This window comes from Cebidichthys violaceus, unplaced genomic scaffold (assembly GCF_023349555.1).
Source record: "Cebidichthys violaceus isolate CVI_PGR_0920_01 unplaced genomic scaffold, fCebVio1.0.p SCAF_16, whole genome shotgun sequence".
Lineage (NCBI taxonomy): Eukaryota > Metazoa > Chordata > Actinopteri > Perciformes > Stichaeidae > Cebidichthys > Cebidichthys violaceus.
The window spans coordinates 15,326,234-15,346,069 of NW_027176329.1; the positions used below are offsets into that span (position 1 = coordinate 15,326,234).

At 38.3% G+C, this 19,836-nt stretch overlaps 3 gene segments (V, D, J or C); all 3 read left to right on the forward strand.

The window, feature by feature from the left end:
• The first annotated feature begins 3,831 nt into the window (after positions 1-3,831).
• On the forward strand, positions 3,832-5,216 carry LOC137872461 (Ig kappa-b4 chain C region-like). The segment is given in 2 exon segments: positions 3,832-3,873; positions 4,698-5,216. A coding segment is annotated over 1 exon segment (261 nt).
• Positions 5,217-11,404: 6,188 nt separating this feature from the next.
• Positions 11,405-12,857, forward strand: LOC137872462 (Ig kappa-b4 chain C region-like). The segment is given in 2 exon segments: positions 11,405-11,520; positions 12,347-12,857. A coding segment is annotated over 1 exon segment (261 nt).
• Positions 12,858-17,051: 4,194 nt separating this feature from the next.
• LOC137872981 (Ig kappa-b4 chain C region-like) lies at positions 17,052-18,904 on the forward strand. The segment is given in 3 exon segments: positions 17,052-17,064; positions 17,110-17,187; positions 18,394-18,904. Coding segments are annotated over 3 exon segments (423 nt in total).
• Positions 18,905-19,836: the final 932 nt, after the last annotated feature.

Consider the following 19,836-nt stretch of genomic DNA (forward strand, 5'->3'; position numbering starts at 1 on the left):
AATGTGGACAGAACCAGAAAACATGGAAGTCATCTTCAGTTCTAGACGGTGGACCGGAGCCTCCTCTCTGCTTTAAGTTTTCAAATGATTCATCCTCAGCGATAGACGTCCTATTAAAGCCGTACGCTATTGTTTGGTATTTTCAATTACTTTAAAAACACAGAGTCAGTGAACTGTAGCTGTCTTCAACACATCATGATGTTTCCTCCTCACTGGCTATTTAAATCATGACACCAATGGTGGGCCATCAGGGCCAGCAAGGCCTTCTCTGCTGGCCTAGACACTGACAGAATTATTTTTCATAAATACACTACATGTATTCTACATATTTTTCCCTTTAGCTTATTATCTCATTGCATACAGTAGCTGTCTTCCTCAGTTGCGATGCTTTGAGCACAGCTTGTTTTAAGTAGAGCTTTTATCCAATCACATTTCACCTCTATGTTGTCTCTAAGTAAAAAAAATCTGCCCAGAGGCCTTCAGAATTACAAGTGAATCTCGTTGCAGTTCAAGTAAATGGGGACAATATTGTTATCGTCATAGTCTTCAACCAATCACATTTTTAGTTTGACATGTTGGGCGTATTCTTTCACATGCCAGAGCCTTCTAGCTGGCCTACAAGTACGTCATCATTAACGTGCGACTTCATTGGTCAGTGGAGTAGCGTGACTGTTGTGAAAATAGCTAGCAGGACTTTGTCGTAAAAAGAGTGAAAGTTTAAAGATATGCAAGAAGTTTTTACGTGACATTACATTTTTAACGTTTTGCCATGTTTGGCGGTGACAATCCCAAACTCTAGTGTCTCTGTCGAGCGGACATTTTCAGCCCTCAAACCAGGGACGTGAGGTCAGGGGAGGTCATCATGACAAGTAAAAAACAAATAATGCTAAAATAAAATAAATATTAATATTTCTATACTGATCTGTGCTATAAATGTAATTTCTGTATGATTCCAATCATTTCAAGTATTTTTATAATCAAAATCGCTGAATTAGTGCATGTCCTGTTCAAACAGAGGAGACAGTGAGGTGAGGCAGTGACGAGCTGTTCCTCTCCTCAGACTGTGAATCCCTCACTAACTGGGTTGAGCGTGTGCCTCTTAGCTTTCTCATTGTTTGTCACCACTGTAATATTTGTAGACACTTTTATTATATGTATTTTCTTTCCATAGAATAGGTAATGTGTTTCACGTCTGTGTAGAACATATTTAGTGTTGCTGATCTGACAGAAACCGCAGTGAAAAAGCACAGAGAGGCAAACACTACTCTGTCTCAAAGAAGGGGGCGAGCGAGAGCCCACGGGTCGGGTTGATGCTTGTTCTGTCGTTGCTCTTCTTCTACACTTCTCTTCTTCTTTTTATATTTTGCTTTGACCACAAAAATGTAAGATTATATATCCAAGCTTAAAAATGTCTCAAGAAACAAGGAAATATGAACAAATCAACAGCAATTCAACGTCGGACAGGTAAAGTAACCGTTTATGTGTTTGTTGTTCTCTTTATACATCCGTGGTTGCTACGCAGATTATCGCGGAATCTCACGATGTTCGCGGGTGGAGCCCGCGAGCGCTCCGCTTCTGAAACGCTCCCGGTGGAATCTAATATGTACCTTACCTATGTGTGTGTGTGTGTGTGTGTGTGTGTGTGTGTGTGTGTGTGTGTGTGTGTGTGTGTGTGTGTGTGTAAATAATGCTGATATGAAAAACAACCAGTAGTCAACGTGCAAGCTGCTAATTGAATGGTGATTTAAGCTTCTCTATTGGGTTCATATATTTGTAAATCTGACTTATGTAGAGTCAGAGCCTCACCAGACACGAACCTCACCGCACGTCACTGACTCAAACGCATTCAAATGTATCAAGAAATACAACTGGGGAGACTCGACTGTCATCACTGGCGTCCATGAATCGGGAAGGACCTCGTGCTGGAACTAAACTGCACGGATGTACTGAACAACCGTGGTAATAAACTCTTTGTAAACAAAGAAAGGAGGATATACTTTGTCTTTAAATAGTGAACAGCAGCTTTGGTAAGTGAACTGCTTTTCTTTTTTTACATCTGCAGTAGCGTTACTACTGTGTTAATTTGTCAATGTGTCGTTTTTATGATATGGTTAATATTGTTCCCTCTGATGTGAATAATATGTGAATGGCCCGTGTTCTTGAGTGTGTGGTGGAATGTGTGTTTTAGCGCCGCAGTGTTGCTGGAATGTGCAGAGAACTGTTGAATCGTGTTATTTGGGTTTTATGTTATTCTACCTGCTTTGTTGTCAAGTAAATATATGTGACTGGTTCTTGTCAGTTGGTTCTTGTCATTGTGTTAATTACATTGATTTTGACTATATGCATTGCCTGTTAATAACGAAGCATCCCGTCATGCTGGAGTCATAATGAGGTTATTTGGAAGTGGTTCAACTGTAGCAGGACAGCATTGAAGGCCCAGGTATAAAATACACGGCCCTCCACTGGGTACTTCCCAGAAAATTAATATAAGTCAATGTATTGTTGTGAGAAGTCATAACATCTTGAATGTGTGTGTGTGTGTGTGTGTCTTCAGTGAAGTGTATCAGTCTCTGCAGTAGCTTCCAGCTGCAACAGTCAGTTCAGTTTCTGTTCAGTCTGACTGAGGGAGGTTTTTGTACGACGCTTTTTCACTGTGTGAACACATACTGACTGTTGATAACGTGAAAACTCTGACAGTAGTAAACTGCTGCATCTTCAGTCTGAACTCCACTGATGGTCAGAGTGAAGTCAGAGTTTGATCCACTGCCTGTAAAACGATCTGGAATCCCTGATTGTCGAGTGCTAGCAGAGTAAATGAGTAGTTTAGGAGCTTCTCCATCTCTCTGTTGGTACCAGGCTAAAAAGTTAGAGTTATAAACATTCTGACTGGTCCTACATGTGATGGAGACGGAGCCTCCCAGAGCAGAGCTCACTGCTCCAGGCTGAGTCACTGTGACCTGGCCTCTGGACTCTGAGGACACAGAGACAAAAACATAAAGCAGAGTCACGGTTTAGTCGGCTTCATTTCAGAGGGACGGATGTTCACAGAGGAGAGGAGTTTGATTCTCTGGACTTTACCTGTGAAGCAGCAGCAGAGGAGAGTCCAGATGAGGACGGAGATCAAAGTCATGTTTTTGATGAGGACGATTTCTGTGTCTTCTGTTGTGATGAAGGACAGCTGTCAGTCATCCAGTGTTCAACTCTCAGGACTATAAACTCTCCCAGAGCACTGGAGCATGGTGCTGCTGATGCGAAGTGGCTCTCTATGGAAATGCTCTGACTGACTCCAACAGGGACTTGGATTACTGTGATGATGCTGTTTATCAATGGATCCATCACTTTATCAGAGTATTGATCAGGAATGTGTCAGTGCTCATTTATTAGAGTCTTTGGTTTGAGTTTGATGGAAAAACTGAAATCCAGAATATTTTCTTGATTTTCCCCGAATTCACTACAACATCAACCAACATCACTGTTGTACAAGCTTAAACAAAGCTATTATTTGTAATTTTCCATAATCTACAATATGTTTTGATGATAATTATCTACATTTAGCAATATTTATTGAAGAGTTTTTTTTACGAATATCTTATATCAATTTGTTTTACAAAGTGACAAGTAAATATTGCCCATAGATGTTCAACATTTCACAAATAAGTTGTTAAATACATATGTATCCTTTGTGAATCAGTTTTAAACATTTTAACCAGTTATTACATAAACTGGGTAAACTGTGAATGTGTTTGTTGAGTTTGTTTGTGTCAAAGTCAGAGAGCCGTGTCTCTCTACAGTGAGAGGTTTTTGTACGGCGGCTCAATGACTTTGTATCACTGTGGTTGACTTTTGGTGGAGGAACCAGACTGAACGTTAACTGTAAGTACCATTGACTCCCTTAATAACCTACATTATACATGTATTCTGTTTGAATGTCATAGCTGTAGAGCTTACTGTTATATTTTCTCTGATATTCAACATTTTATATACTTGTAACAATTATCTGGTCTTCAGTGTTGATAGCTTGATGAAAATCCACTCCAATGAATAATCTTGTTGCACAGAAGATTTTACTTTAAGTTTATACATTATTCAAATTAATTCGTAACTACTCTACATTCATTTTCATGAAGAAAATATTTTCATTTTTATGTAAAATATTTGATGTTACGGCTAAAGAATGACTTTTTATTCATATATTTTTGTTCAGTGTTTAATGTGGTTGTGATTAAATTTTCCTCTCAGACTGATGCTTTTAAAGCTAATAAACATGTCGTATGAGTTTAAAAAAGTATTTCAGTAGTTAAGAATAGTAGGAATGTGTCAGTAATGAACCCCGACTGTTCAGTGATGATTCCTGCTTACATGATGTGAACAAACACATATCATCATCTATGAGGTTTTGAATTAAAACAAGAAATACTTAAAATAGTTAAAACAATACAAGCTTCATAATCTTCATATGTACTATCGCTGTAATATTTTGAATTTCCAAAGTTTAGTTAAAGAAGGTCAGTTTAGATGTTTTATCTTCAGTACTGAAACCTGTCTGTTGTCATGGTTCAGCAGTGATGCTTGTCTGTTGCTGCGGTTACTGAGCTCAGAGAGAGAAGAGAAACGTTTGAGATCAGTTTGATTCAATCTGAGGAAGACCAACAGAAGTAGTAGCCTCATATGAACTTCATGAATCTCTCTCTCTGCAGTGGGTCGAGTCGTCCCCACCCTGACGGTGCTGCCCCCCTCCAGTGAGGAGCTGCAGCAGGGGAAGGCCACGCTCATGTGCCTGGCCAACAAGGGCTTCCCCTCAGACTGGAGTCTGGCCTGGAAGGTGGACGACAGCAGCAGCAGCAGCAGCAGCTGGGAGGAGAGCAGGAGCCCCGGGGTGCTGGAGAAGGACGGCCGCTACAGCTGGAGTAGCACCCTGAGGCTCCCTGCAGACCAGTGGAGGAAGGTGGGCTCTGTGACCTGTGAGGCCACCCAGGGCTCCCAGACTCCTCTCTCAGAGACACTGAGGAGAGACCAGTGTTCTCAGTCCTGACCTGACTCACTGGACTCTGATACTGGTTTCACTCTGATACTCTCAGTCTGTATTCTGTAACTCTTTATGTCTGTTTATCTCTTTCTTTCACTCACTCACTGTCTCAGTTCATGTTGCATTGATAACGTTTTGTTGTTGTAATTCAGGTTGATTTAACACAATAAAGTACTTTTCATGAAGAGAATTGTTTTCATGTATAATTTTATTAAATAAACAGATGTTGCTGTTTTAAAAGTTAAAGAGAAAGATTCAGTCTTAAAATTAAAACATTTCTGGCAATTTTGGAAGAAAACAACTTTAAGTTAATATAATGCCATGTTGAATGTTGTTTTATATTTACTACAATAAAGAACTTTTCATCAAATTCGTTGTTTTCACATACGTTATTAAAAAATAAACAGGTGTTGCTTTTTTATAGTTCCATTAATTTTGGAAACATTCAACCCAACTGAGTCCAATGTTTTAAAATGGCTTGGACATTTCTCTAAAAATAATGTAATAATACTATACTGTTGTGTTTAATATTTTTTTCATATTTTTAAAGAAACTAGTTTGATAATCATTACTTTGAGGTTCTTGTGACCCTGACATAATATAATTAAATCCACCATTTATTCCAGATTCCTTAAATATTGTATGACTTGAATCTGCTTCATTACTCTGAATGGAATTGTAGTTTTTTCTATAAAAATGGAATCTTATATAGTTTAAAGAAAATTAGATATACTTCATGTATATCACAAATTAAGTTTGTCATTGATAGAAACTCTCAAGTGGAAACATATTTAGAAGTTTCAAAAATGACATAAGATGTGTTTTACTATAAACACAAGATCATATAAACAAACTCAATGTGTTTATTTGTGTTGGAAAAGATAAATGTTTTACTGTTTTAACGTATAATGTTTTTGAATTACTTGAAAAATAATCTTTAGAACACATGGAAGTAAATATTATATTTCAGAGTCAAATATCTATTGTTTATGTTACTTGTGTTAACTTATCTACTTTTCGACTTATCTTTCATGAGACTTTAATTATTTTGATAAATAACCTATTTCAACAAGATTACCATTAAAACTTACTATAGTATAAATAATATTTCTTGACATTATTCTGTTATATTATATTCATAGTTGTTCTAACTTAAAGTGTCTGTATTTCTGTGCAGCTGTTGAGTCAGATCAGTTCCTCTTCAGCTGAGGAGGTTTTTGTACGACGGTGTATCACTGTGTGAACGGCCAGCTGTTACTCTGCTGACAATAATAATCTCCTGCATCTTCAGTCTGAACTCCACTGATGGTCAAAGTGAAGTCAGTTCCTGATCCACTTCCACTGAAACGATCTGAAATCCCAGACTGACGAGTTGTAGCGTCATAAATCAAAAGTTTGGGAGATTCTCCTGATTTCTGAAGGTACCAGTGAAGGTAGCTACTAACACTTGAACTGGTTTTACATCTGATGGAGACAGTCTGTCCTGGAACAACAGACTGAGATCCAGGAGACTGAGTCAGGATGATTTCTCCTGATGAATCTGGAAAACATGAAAAAGAGCAGAAGGGTTATTGAGACAAATCCAGTTTGGAGAAAGATGATCAACATCCAAACAGAAGAGTCTCATTTCTTCAACATGGAGAACAGATGGAAGAAGGTAAATGCTGCTTGTTTCACTGTTTCTCCATCACAGCAGAACATCATTGTGGTGGAGCAAAGTTTTCAGAAGAGAGTCTCACCCTGAACAAGGAGCCCCAGGATGGTCAGCAGTAGAGTCAGTGACATCATCATTGTGCTGCCGGCGTGTCAGTGTCTCTGAAAGGCCTGGACAGCCACTGATCAACACTGGCCTCTTAACGGCTGGGAGCAGAGAGGCAGGACACATATGCAAACACTCAGAGTCAGTGAAGTGTAGCTGTCCTCAACACATCATCATGTTTCCTCCTCACTGATGACAGCTTTGATCTACACATTTACATATTTACATGTGGAGGACATTGAATGGTCTGGTAGTGAACTGATCCAGTGACTTGAGGACAGTTTTGTTCCGTCTTTCCAGTTTGGTAATATGTTATTTTAGGACAGTGATGACTGTTATCAATATCAATGTTGGTTTGACATGTTTATGTGTTTGTAATATGGAGATTTCACCAAGTAAAGCTGTGACGAAGCTTTAAGGAAGGCTGAGGTTGAGGATCTCAGATCGTTTGTTTGAGAAAATCAACCAGAGGTTTTGGAAATGTGGACAGAACCAGAAAACATGGAAGTCATCTTCAGTTCTAGACGGTGGACCGGAGCCTCCTCTCTGCTTTAAGTTTTCAAATGATTCATCCTCAGCGATAGACGTCCTATTCAAGCCGTACGCTATTGTTTGGTATTTTCAATTACTGTAAAAACACAGAGTCAGTGAACTGTAGCTGTCTTCAACACATCATGATGTTTCCTCCTCACTGGCTATTTAAATCATGACACCAATGGTGGGCCGTCAGGGCCAGCAAGGCTTTCTCTGCTGGCCTAGACACTGACAGAATTATTTTTCATAAATACACTACATGTATTCTACATATTTTTCCCTTTAGCTTATTATCTCATTGCATACAGTAGCTGTCTTCCTCAGTTGCGCTGCTTTCAGCACAGCTTGTTTTAAGTAGAGCTTTTATCCAATCACATTTCACCTCTATGTTGTCTCTAAGTAAAAAAAATCTGCCCAGAGGCCTTCAGAATTACAAGTGAATCTCGTTGCAGTTCAAGTAAATGGGGACAATATTGTTATCGTCATAGTCTTCAACCAATCACATTTTTAGTTTGACATGTTGGGCGTATTCTTTCACATGCCAGAGCCTTCTAGCTGGCCTACAAGTACGTCATCATTAACGTGCGACTTCATTGGTCAGTGGAGTAGCGTGACTGTTGTGAAAATAGCTAGCAGGACTTTGTCGTAAAAAGAGTGAAAGTTTAAAGATATGCAAGAAGTTTTTACGTGACATTACATTTTTAACGTTTTGCCATGTTTGGCGGTGACAATCCCAAACTCTAGTGTCTCTGTCGAGCGGACATTTTCAGCCCTCAAACCAGGGACGTGAGGTCAGGGGAGGTCATCATGACAAGTAAAAAACAAATAATGCTAAAATAAAATAAATATTAATATTTCTATACTGATCTGTGCTATAAATGTAATTTCTGTATGATTCCAATCATTTCAAGTATTTTTATAATCAAAATCGCTGAATTAGTGCATGTCCTGTTCAAACAGAGGAGACAGTGAGGTGAGGCAGTGACGAGCTGTTCCTCTCCTCAGACTGTGAATCCCTCACTAACTGGGTTGAGCGTGTGCCTCTTAGCTTTCTCATTGTTTGTCACCACTGTAATATTTGTAGACACTTTTATTATATGTATTTTCTTTCCATAGAATAGGTAATGTGTTTCACGTCTGTGTAGAACATATTTAGTGTTGCTGATCTGACAGAAACCGCAGTGAAAAAGCACAGAGAGGCAAACACTACTCTGTCTCAAAGAAGGGGGCGAGCGAGAGCCCACGGGTCGGGTTGATGCTTGTTCTGTCGTTGCTCTTCTTCTACACTTCTCTTCTTCTTTTTATATTTTGCTTTGACCACAAAAATGTAAGATTATATATCCAAGCTTAAAAATGTCTCAAGAAACAAGGAAATATGAACAAATCAACAGCAATTCAACGTCGGACAGGTAAAGTAACCGTTTATGTGTTTGTTGTTCTCTTTATACATCCGTGGTTGCTACGCAGATTATCGCGGAATCTCACGATGTTCGCGTGTGGAGCCCGCGAGCGCTCCGCTTCTGAAACGCTCCCGGTGGAATCTAATATGTACTTTACCTATGTGTGTGTGTGTGTGTGTGTGTGTGTGTGTGTAAATAATGCTGATATGAAAAAAAACCAGTAGTCAACGTGCAAGCTGCTAATTGAATGGTGATTTAAACTTCTCTATTGGGTTCATATATTTGTAAATCTGACTTATGTAGAGTCAGAGCCTCACCAGACACGAACCTCACCGCACGTCACTGACTCAAACGCATTCAAATGTATTCAAGAAATACAACTGGGGAGACTCGACTGTCATCACTGGCGTCCATGAATCGGGAAGGACCTCGTGCTGGAACTAAACTGCACGGATGTACTGAACAACCGTGGTAATAAACTCTTTGTAAACAAAGAAAGGAGGATATACTTTGTCTTTAAATAGTGAACAGCAGCTTTGGTAAGTGAACTGCTTTTCTTTTTTTACATCTGCTGTAGCGTTACTACTGTGTTAATTTGTCTGTGGTGTCGTTTTTATGATATGGTTAATATTGTTCCCTCTGATGTGAATAATATGTGAATGGCCCGTGTTCTTGAGTGTGTGGTGGAATGTGTGTTTTAGCGCCGCAGTGTTGCTGGAATGTGCAGAGAACTGTTGAATCGTGTTATTTGGGTTTCATGTTATTCTACCTGCTTTGTTGTCAAGTAAATATATGTGACTGGTTCTTGTCAGTTTGTTCTTGTCATTGTGTTAATTACTTTGATTTTGACTTTATGCATTGCCCGTTAATAACGAAGCATCCCGTCATGCTGGAGTCATAATGAGGTTATTTGGAAGTGGTTCAACTGTAGCAGGACAGCATTGAAGGCCCAGGTATAAAATACACGGCCCTCCACTGGGTACTTCCCAGAAAATTAATGTAAGTCAATGTATTGTTGTGAGAAGTCATAACATCTTGAATGTGTGTGTGTGTGTGTGTGTGTGTGTGTGTGTGTGTGTGTGTGTGTGTGTGTGTCTTCAGTGAAGTGTATCAGTCTCTGCAGTAGCTTCCAGCTGCAGCAGTCAGTTCAGTTTCTGTTCAGTTTGACTGAGGGAGGTTTTTGTACGATGCTTTTTCACTGTGTGAACACCCACTGACTGTTGATGTGATGAACACTCTGACAGTAGTAAACTGCTGCATCTTCAGTCTGAACTCCACTGATGGTCAGAGTGAAGTCAGAGTTTGATCCACTGCCTGTAAAACGACCTGGAATCCCTGATTGTCGAGAAGTTGCCCAATAGATAAGCAGTTTCGGACGTTCTCCATCTCTCTGTTGGTACCAGGCTAAGTAGTTAGAGTTATAAACATTCTGACTGGTCCTACATGTGATGGAGACGGAGCCTCCCAGAGCAGAGCTCACTGCTCCAGGCTGAGTCACTGTGACCTGTCCTCTGGACTCTGAGGACACAGAGACAAAAACATAAAGCAGAGTCACGGTTTAGTCGGCTTCATTTCAGAGGGACGGATGTTCACAGAGGAGAGGAGTTTGATTCTCTGGACTTTACCTGTGAAGCAGCAGCAGAGGAGAGTCCAGATGAGGACGGAGATCAAAGTCATGTTTTTGATGAGGACGATTTCTGTGTCTTCTGTTGTGATGAAGGACAGCTGCCAGTCATCCAGTGTTCAACTCTCAGGACTATAAACTCTCCCAGAGCACTGGAGCATGGTGCTGCTGATGCAAAGTGGCTCTCTATGGAAATGCTCTGACTGACTCCAACAGGGACTTGGATTACTGTGATGATGCTGTTTATCAATGGATCCATCACTTTATCAGAGTATTGATCAGGAATGTGTCAGTGCTCATTTATCAGAGTCTTTGGTTTGATGGAAAAACTGAAATCCAGAATATTGTTTTGATTTTCCCCAAATTCACTACCACATCAACCATCATCACTGTTGTACAAACTTAAACAAAGTTATAATTTGTCATTTGCCATTATCTAAAATAAAATGTATTTATGATAATTATTTACATTTCGCAGTATTTATTGAAGAGTTTTTCTTTACGAATATCTTATATCAATTTGTTTTACAAAGAGACAAGTAAATATTGCCCATAGATGTTCAACATTTCACAAATAAATAGTTAAATACATATGTATCATTTCTGAATCAGTTTTAAACATTTTAACCAGTGATTACATAAACTGGGTAAACTGTGAATGTGTTTGTTGAGTTTGTTTGTGTCAAAGTCAGAGAGCCGTGTCTCTCTACAGTGAGAGGTTTTTGTACGGCGGCTCAATGACTTTGTATCACTGTGGTTGACTTTTGGTGGAGGAACCAGACTGGATGTTGGAAGTAAGTCAAATATTTACATTTTAATTATTTCAGGAGTAATTTGTCTTTGTATTCTTTTATATTCAACAGACTCAGAAAAGTAGTTTTCTTTCCACCATCATGAACAACTTTTTCGTCAAATATTTTGCACTAAGAGACAAAGTTCACTTTAGCAACAGAAATTAAAATACTCATATTTAAGAAAGTAAAACATTAAATTACAGGATAATCATTAGTTCCAGTTGAAATGGTGAAGTTTCATCTTGAGGGTTTGTAGTTTTAGTTCAGTGTGTCAAAGTCAGAGAGCCGTGTCTCTCTACAGTGAGAGGTTTTTGTACGGCGGCTCAATGACTTTGTATCACTGTGGTGGACTTTTGGTGGAGGAACCAGACTGGATGTTGGAAGTAAGTTTTTGCACAATAATACTGAATGAATTATTCTAAAGTAATGTTGTAAATGTAGGTTTTTGATGTTTGAAAAAGATGAATATATCTTGTTTTAATCGTACACTTTTAGGATTCATGTTTTTATTTCTCCACTTTTATCATGGAGACTAACTCAGAGCAGCTTTACTAAACATGTATTTTCTCATTCCTCTCCTACTGAAACTCAAACAGCTTGAAATGTAAAAAAGATAAAACTTCTACAAATGTTTTAAAAGTTTGGGTTCATTTCGACCTCAATTAAAACTGTTTTAAAACAAATTCTGAATCAGAATGAGTAAAATATAAATTAACAGAGTGAAGATGAAGATAGGTATTTGAAAACGTGTAAAACCTCTTCATTGTGTCAAATATTGTTTTAAAATGTTTAAATCTTTGAACAGTTTTTAATGATGACTGACATCCACATGAAGAACGTTTGATTGTAGTCACTTCATTTTCTGTACTTGTAAATGTTTCCACTAAATATTTTAAAGTAATGTTTAGTTAATGTTTTGGATGATAATGTTTTGATATTTGGCCACATATTGATGTTTTATCTCCAGTGTAGTTTGATATATTTCAGCTCATTCTGTATGATGATTCTCTCTGTGCTGATATGCATGAGAGGCTTCTTAAAGGGAAGTGAAACAATGTGTGAGTGAGTGACTGGTGGAGCAGAAAGAACATCTGACAGAAACTCCTTAAAGGAGAAAATCAACTCTCTCACAGTAAAGGTGTCCAAGTGTCTGGTGTTTGATTGACAGCTGTGTGGTCCCTGTCCTCTAAGCTGATTGGTGTCTCCTAGGTGATGTCCGTCCCACCCTGACGGTGCTGCCCCCCTCCAGTGAGGAGCTGCAGCAGGGGAAGGCCACGCTCATGTGCCTGGCCAACAAGGGCTTCCCCTCAGACTGGAGTCTGGCCTGGAAGGTGGACGACAGCAGCAGCAGCAGCAGCAGCTGGGAGGAGAGCAGGAGCCCCGGGGTGCTGGAGAAGGACGGCCGCTACAGCTGGAGCAGCACCCTGAGGCTCCCTGCAGACCAGTGGAGGAAGGTGGGCTCTGTGACCTGTGAGGCCACCCAGGGCTCCCAGACTCCTCTCTCAGAGACACTGAGGAGAGACCAGTGTTCCCAGTCCTGACCTGACTCACTGGACTCTGATACTGGTTTCACTCTGATACTCTCAGTCTGTACTCTGTAACTCTTTATGTCTGTTTATCTTTTTCTTTCACTGTCTGTCCCAGACATGTACATGTTTCATTCATACAGTTTTGATGCTAATTTTGATTAATCCAACAAAATAAATAACTTTTCATCAAATTCAATGTCATGATGTATGTTATTGTAAAATAAACTGATGTTTCTTTCTTAATAATTCCAATACATCTAGAAATAATTAACTCATCTGAGTCTTGGGGTTTTATTATTGCTTATGAATGTCTAAAGAAATAACATAAAATTAATAAATGTTTTTTTTGATAGTTTTCATGTTTTGAAAAATGACGAGATAATCACGACTATCAGTTAATGTCACCCAGACATGATAGAAGTAAATTCATCCTTTATTCTAGATTCCTTCAAACTTTTGTGACGTCAGAATCTGCTTCATTACACTGACTGCCAATTCATATTTTTATAACAAAGCTGATCATTAAAATATTTCAAGAAGAATTGGATATACTGTATTTATATCAGATATATAGTGTGTCATTGGTAGAAACACAGTTTTAAAAGTGTTCAGCAAGTATGAAGAATCTGAATGAATTACAAAGTCTGAGAAGTTTAAATTAAATCTGAGTAATAAAGTAGGATATCTTCAACATATTATGTCATTATAGTATCAGTATCAGCAGTGTGATCAAAATATAAAATAACTTAAGCGTTTCACCATGAACACAGGATTATTGAATACACACAATGTATTGAGGTACGTTGGAAACTGTTTAACTTGAATATCAACCAAATTTTAAATTAAATTTGAATCACTTGAAGAATAACTGTCAAAAACACATGGAAGTAAATATTGTTTTTCAGAGGCAAATATTTAGTGTTCATGTTACTTTTAATAACTTCTCTATTTTCCAACTCATCTTTGATGAGACTTTAAATATATTATTATTATTATTATTATTATTAATAGATTAATTCCCGATTTCAACAAGATTACCATTATCATTTACTGTAGTATAAATATTATATCCTGACATGTAACTATTAAAACGATTTCATTTCAGTCAAATGTAAAGTGTCTGTATTTCTGTGCAGCTGTTGAGTCAGATCAGTTCCTCTCCTGCTGAGAAGGTTTTTGTACGACGGTGTATCACTGTGTGAACGGCCAACTGTGGCCACTCTGTGAACAATAATAATCTCCTGCATCTTCAGTCTGAACTCCACTGATGGTCAAAGTAAAGTCAATTCCAGATCTACTTCCAACGAAACGATCTGAAACTCCAGACTGACGAGTTGTAGCGTATGAAATCATAAGTCTGGGAGATTCTGCATGTTTTTGAAGGTACCAGTGAAGGTAGCTTCCCATATCTGAACTGGCTTTACATCTGATGGAGACAGTCTGTCCTGGAACAACAGACTGAGATCCAGGAGACTGAGTCAGGACGATTTCTCCTGATGAATCTGGAAAACATGAAAAAGAGCAGAAGGGTTATTGAGACAAATCCAGTTTGGAGAAAGATGATCAACATCCAAACAGAAGAGTCTCATTTCTTCAACATGGAGAACAGATGGAAGAAGGTAAATGCTGCTTGTTTCACTGTTTCTCCATCACAGCAGAACATCATTGTGGTGAAGCAAAGTTTTCAGAAGAGAGTCTCACCCTGAACAAGGAGCCCCAGGGTGGTCAGCAGTAGAGTCAGTGACATCATCATTGTGCTGCCGGCGTGTCAGTGTCTCTGAAAGGCCTGGACAGCCACTGATCAACACTGGCCTCTTAACGGCTGGGAGCAGAGAGGCAGGACACATATGCAAACACTCAGAGTCAGTGAAGTGTAGCTGTCCTCAACACATCATCATGTTTCCTCCTCACTGATGACAGCTTTGATCTACACATTTACATATTTACATGTGGAGGACATTGAATGGTCTGGTAGTAAACTGATCCAGTGACTTGTGGACAGTTTTTTTCCGTCTTTCCAGTTTGGTATTATGGTCTTTTTGGACAGTGATGAGTGATATCAATATCAATGTGGGTTTGACATGTTTATGTTTGTAATATGGAGATTTCACCAAGTAAAGCTGTGATGAGGCTTTAAGGAAGGCTGAGGTTGAGGATTTCAACCAGAAGTTTTGGACATGTGGACAGAACCAGAAAACATGGAAGTCATCATCAGTTTTAGACGGTGGACTAAATTTGATAAATGACCCATTCTACTTCCTATTAAAGTCTTACTCTATTATTTGGTAATTTTAATAACGTTAAAAAGAACCAAATGATTGATTCAGCATCTAGAGCTGTCCCGTGATCTTCCTGAGCAGACTGACAATTAAATATTATTTGATCAAACCAGATCTGCCAACACATTTAATTGGACTTCATGGAATAATTTAATATCAAACATGGATATAGTTTACTCTATCAATGGAGATCAATCTCCAACACAAAGAACACGTTCAGCCCACCGTCTATTCCAGTTGGACAGATTTAATTCACTCAAGTTCATGTAGATGTGAGTTCTCTGAAGATCTTCATGCTGCACTTTAACAACTTCTCGTCCACCTTGACTGAAAAGTTGAGGTTGAAAGTCGAAGCTGTACAATTAAAACTATTTCACCACAAGGTCCATTCAGTAGTTTACCTGTTGGGAATTTGAAAATCTACATTTCAATGACAACTGGGCGACTCCATCTGCTGAGGATGTGACTGAAGGCTCAACAACAGTTAGTGGATGAACATTGAGAAGAGATTGTTTTGATGTTTTCAGGGTGAAGAATTCACTTTTAATCTCAATGTATTTGTTGGGTTTTTGAGTTGCATGTAAGGGAAAATGTGTTTTTGTATACAAATTATATACATGCAGATATGAAGATAAAATTAATGTTTTCAGGTTTGCTTTTCTTGATTCTTTGGTAAATCAGATTAGAACATAAATCTATAAAAGGATATGAATGGATAGCTTTGGTGGAAAGATCACCAGGATCATTTTTTGTCATTGAAATTCTTGTGATAAATGTTCATTAGTGGCTACAGCAACAATAGTAATAAAGTCAATCCTCTAGATGAAAATATATGTTTGTGTGTGTGTGTGTGTGTGTGTGTGTGTGTGTGTGTGTGTGTGTGTGTGTGTGTGTGTGTGTGTGTGTTTGTGTCTTCAGTGAAGTGTATCAGTCTCTGCAGTAGCTTCCAGCTGCAGCAGTCAGTTCAGTTTCTGTTCAGTCTGACTGAGGGAGGTTTTTGTACGATGCTTTTTCACTGTGTGAACAGATCATGACTCTTGGCGTCGAATTCCCCCTTACAGTAGTAAACTGCTGCATCTTCAGTCTGGACTCCACTGATGGTCAGAGTGAAGTCAGAGTTTGATCCACTGCCTGTAAAACGATCTGGAATCCCTGATTGTCGAGAAGTTGCTCTATAGATAAGAAGTTTAGGAGCTTCTCCGTCTCTCTGTTGGTACCAGGCTAAATAGTGATATGAGCTACTATAATAAACATTGTGACTGGTCCTACATGTGATGGAGACGGAGCCTCCCAGAGCAGAGCTCACTGCTCCAGGCTGAGTCACTGTGACCTGGCCTCTGGACTCTGAGGACACAGAGACAAAAACATAAAGCAGCGTCACGGTTTAGTCGGCTTCATTTCAGAGGGACGGATGTTCACAGAGGAGAGGAGTTTGATTCTCTGGACTTTACCTGTGAAGCAGCAGCAGAGGAGAGTCCAGATGAGGACGGAGATCAAAGTCATGTTTTTGATGAGGACGATTTCTGTGTCTTCTGTTGTGATGAAGGACAGCTGTCAGTCATCCAGTGTTCAACTCTCAGGACTATAAACTCTCCCAGAGCACTGGAGCATGGTGCTGCTGATGCAAAGTGGCTCTCTATGGAAATGCTCTGACTGACTCCAACAGGGACTTGGATTACTGTGATGATGCTGTTTATCAATGGATCCATCACTTTATCAGAGTATTGATCAGGAATGTGTCAGTGCTCATTTATTAGAGTCTTTGGTTTGATGGAAAAACTGAAATCCAAAATATTTTCTGGATTTTCCCCGAATTCACTACAACATCAACCATCATCACTGTTGTACAAGCTTAAACAAAGCTATTATTTGTAATCTTCCATAATCTACAATATGTATTTATGATAATTATCTACATTTAGCAATATTTATTGAAGAGGTTTTTTTTTACGAATATCTTATATCAATTTGTTTTACAAAGAGACAAGTAAATATTGCCCATAGATGTTCAACATTTCACAAATAAGTTGTTAAATACATATGTGTCCTTTGTGAATCAGTTTTAAACATTTTAACCAGTTATTACATAAACTGGGTAAACTGTGAATGTGTTTGTTGAGTTTGTTTGTGTCAAAGTCAGAGAGCCGTGTCTCTCTACAGTGAGAGGTTTTTGTACGGCGGCTCAATGACTTTGTATCACTGTGGTACACGTTCGGTGGAGGAACCAGACTGGATGTTGGAAGTAAGTCAAATATTTACATTTTAATTATTCAGGAGTAATTTGTCTTTGTATTCTTTTATATTCAACAGACTCAGAAAAGTAGTTTTCTTTCCACCATCATGAATGACTTTTTCAGCAAATATTTTGCACTAAAAGACAAAGTTCACTTCAGCAACAGAAATTGAAAAACTCATCGTTAAGAAAGTAGAACATTAAATTACAGGATAATCATTACTTTTAATTAAAATGGTGAAGTTTCATCTTGAGGGTTTGTAGTTTTAGTTCAGTGTGTCAAAGTCAGAGAGCCGTGTCTCTCTACAGTGAGAGGTTTTTGTACGGCGGCTCAATGACTTTGTATCACTGTGGTGGACTTTTGGTGGAGGAACCAGACTGGATGTTGGAAGTAAGTTTTTGCACAAATATACTAAATTAATTATTCTAAAGTAATGTTTTAAATGTAGTTTTTGATGTTTGAAAAAGATGAATATATCTTGTTTTAATCGTACACTTTTAGTATTCATGTTTTTATTTCTCCTCCTTTATCATGGAGACTAACTCAGAGCAGCTTTACTAAACATGTATTTACTCACTCCTCTCCTACTGAAACTCAAACAGCTTGAAATGTAAAAAAGATAAAACTTCTACAAATGTTTTAAAAGTTTGGGTTCATATCGACCTCAATTAAAACTGTTTTAAAACAAATTCTGAATCAGAGTGAGTAAAATAGAAATTAACAGAGTGAAGATGAAGATAGGTAATTGAAAATGTGTAAAACCTCTTCATTGTGTCAAATATTGTTTTAAAATTTTTAAATCTTTGAACAGTTTTTAATGATGACTGACATCCACATGAAGAACGTTTGATTGTAGTCACTTCATTTTCTGTACTTGTAAATGTTTCCACTAAATATTTTAAAGTAATGTTTAGTTAATGTTTTGGATGATAATGTTTTGATATTTGTCCACATATTGATGTTTTATCTCCAGTGTAGTTTGATATATTTCAGCTCATTCTGTATGATGATTCTCTCTGTGCTGATATGCATGAGAGGCTTCTTAAGGGAAGTGAAACAATGTGTGAGTGAGTGACTGGTGGAGCAGAAAGAACATCTGACAGAAACTCCTTAAAGGAGAAAATCAACTCTCTCACAGTAAAGGTGTCCAAGTGTCTGGTGTTTGATTGACAGCTGTGTGGTCCCTGTCCTCTAAGCTGATTGGTGTCTCCTAGGTGATGTCCGTCCCACCCTGACGGTGCTGCCCCCCTCCAGTGAGGAGCTGCAGCAGGGGAAGGCCACGCTCATGTGCCTGGCCAACAAGGGCTTCCCCTCAGACTGGAGTCTGGCCTGGAAGGTGGACGACAGCAGCAGCAGCAGCAGCAGCTGGGAGGAGAGCAGGAGCCCCGGGGTGCTGGAGAAGGACGGCCGCTACAGCTGGAGCAGCACCCTGAGGCTCCCTGCAGACCAGTGGAGGAAGGTTGGCTCTGTGACCTGTGAGGCCACCCAGGGCTCCCAGACTCCTCTCTCAGAGACACTGAGGAGAGACCAGTGTTCCCAGTCCTGACCTGACTCACTGGACTCTGATACTGGTTTCACTCTGATACTCTCAGTCTGTACTCTGTAACTCTTTATGTCTGTTTATCTTTTTCTTTCACTGTCTGTCCCAGACATGTACATGTTTCATTCATACCGTTTTGATGCTAATTTTGATTAATCCAACAAAATAAATAACTTTTCATCAAATTCAATGTCATGATGTATGTTATTGTAAAATAAACTGATGTTTCTTTCTTAATAATTCCAATACATCTAGAAATAATTAACTCATCTGAGTCTTGGGGTTTTATTATTGCTTATGAATGTCTAAAGAAATAACATAAAATTAATAAATGTTTTTTTTGATAGTTTTCATGTTTTGAAAAATGACGAGATAATCACGACTATCAGTTAATGTCACCCAGACATGATAGAAGTAAATTCATCCTTTATTCTAGATTCCTTCAAACTTTTGTGACGTCAGAATCTGCTTCATTACACTGACTGCCAATTCATATTTTTATAACAAAGCTGATCATTAAAATATTTCAAGAAGAATTGGATATACTGTATTTATATCAGATATATAGTGTGTCATTGGTAGAAACACAGTTTTAAAAGTGTTCAGCAAGTATGAAGAATCTGAATGAATTACAAAGTCTGAGAAGTTTAAATTAAATCTGAGTAATAAAGTAGGATATCTTCAACATATTATGTCATTATAGTATCAGTATCAGCAGTGTGATCAAAATATAAAATAACTTAAGCGTTTCACCATGAACACAGGATTATTGAATACACACAATGTATTGAGGTACGTTGGAAACTGTTTAACTTGAATATCAACCAAATTTTAAATTAAATTTGAATCACTTGAAGAATAACTGTCAAAAACACATGGAAGTAAATATTGTTTTTCAGAGGCAAATATTTAGTGTTCATGTTACTTTTAATAACTTCTCTATTTTCCAACTCATCTTTGATGAGACTTTAAATATATTATTATTATTATTATTATTATTAATAGATTAATTCCCGATTTCAACAAGATTACCATTATCATTTACTGTAGTATAAATATTATATCCTGACATGTAACTATTAAAACGATTTCATTTCAGTCAAATGTAAAGTGTCTG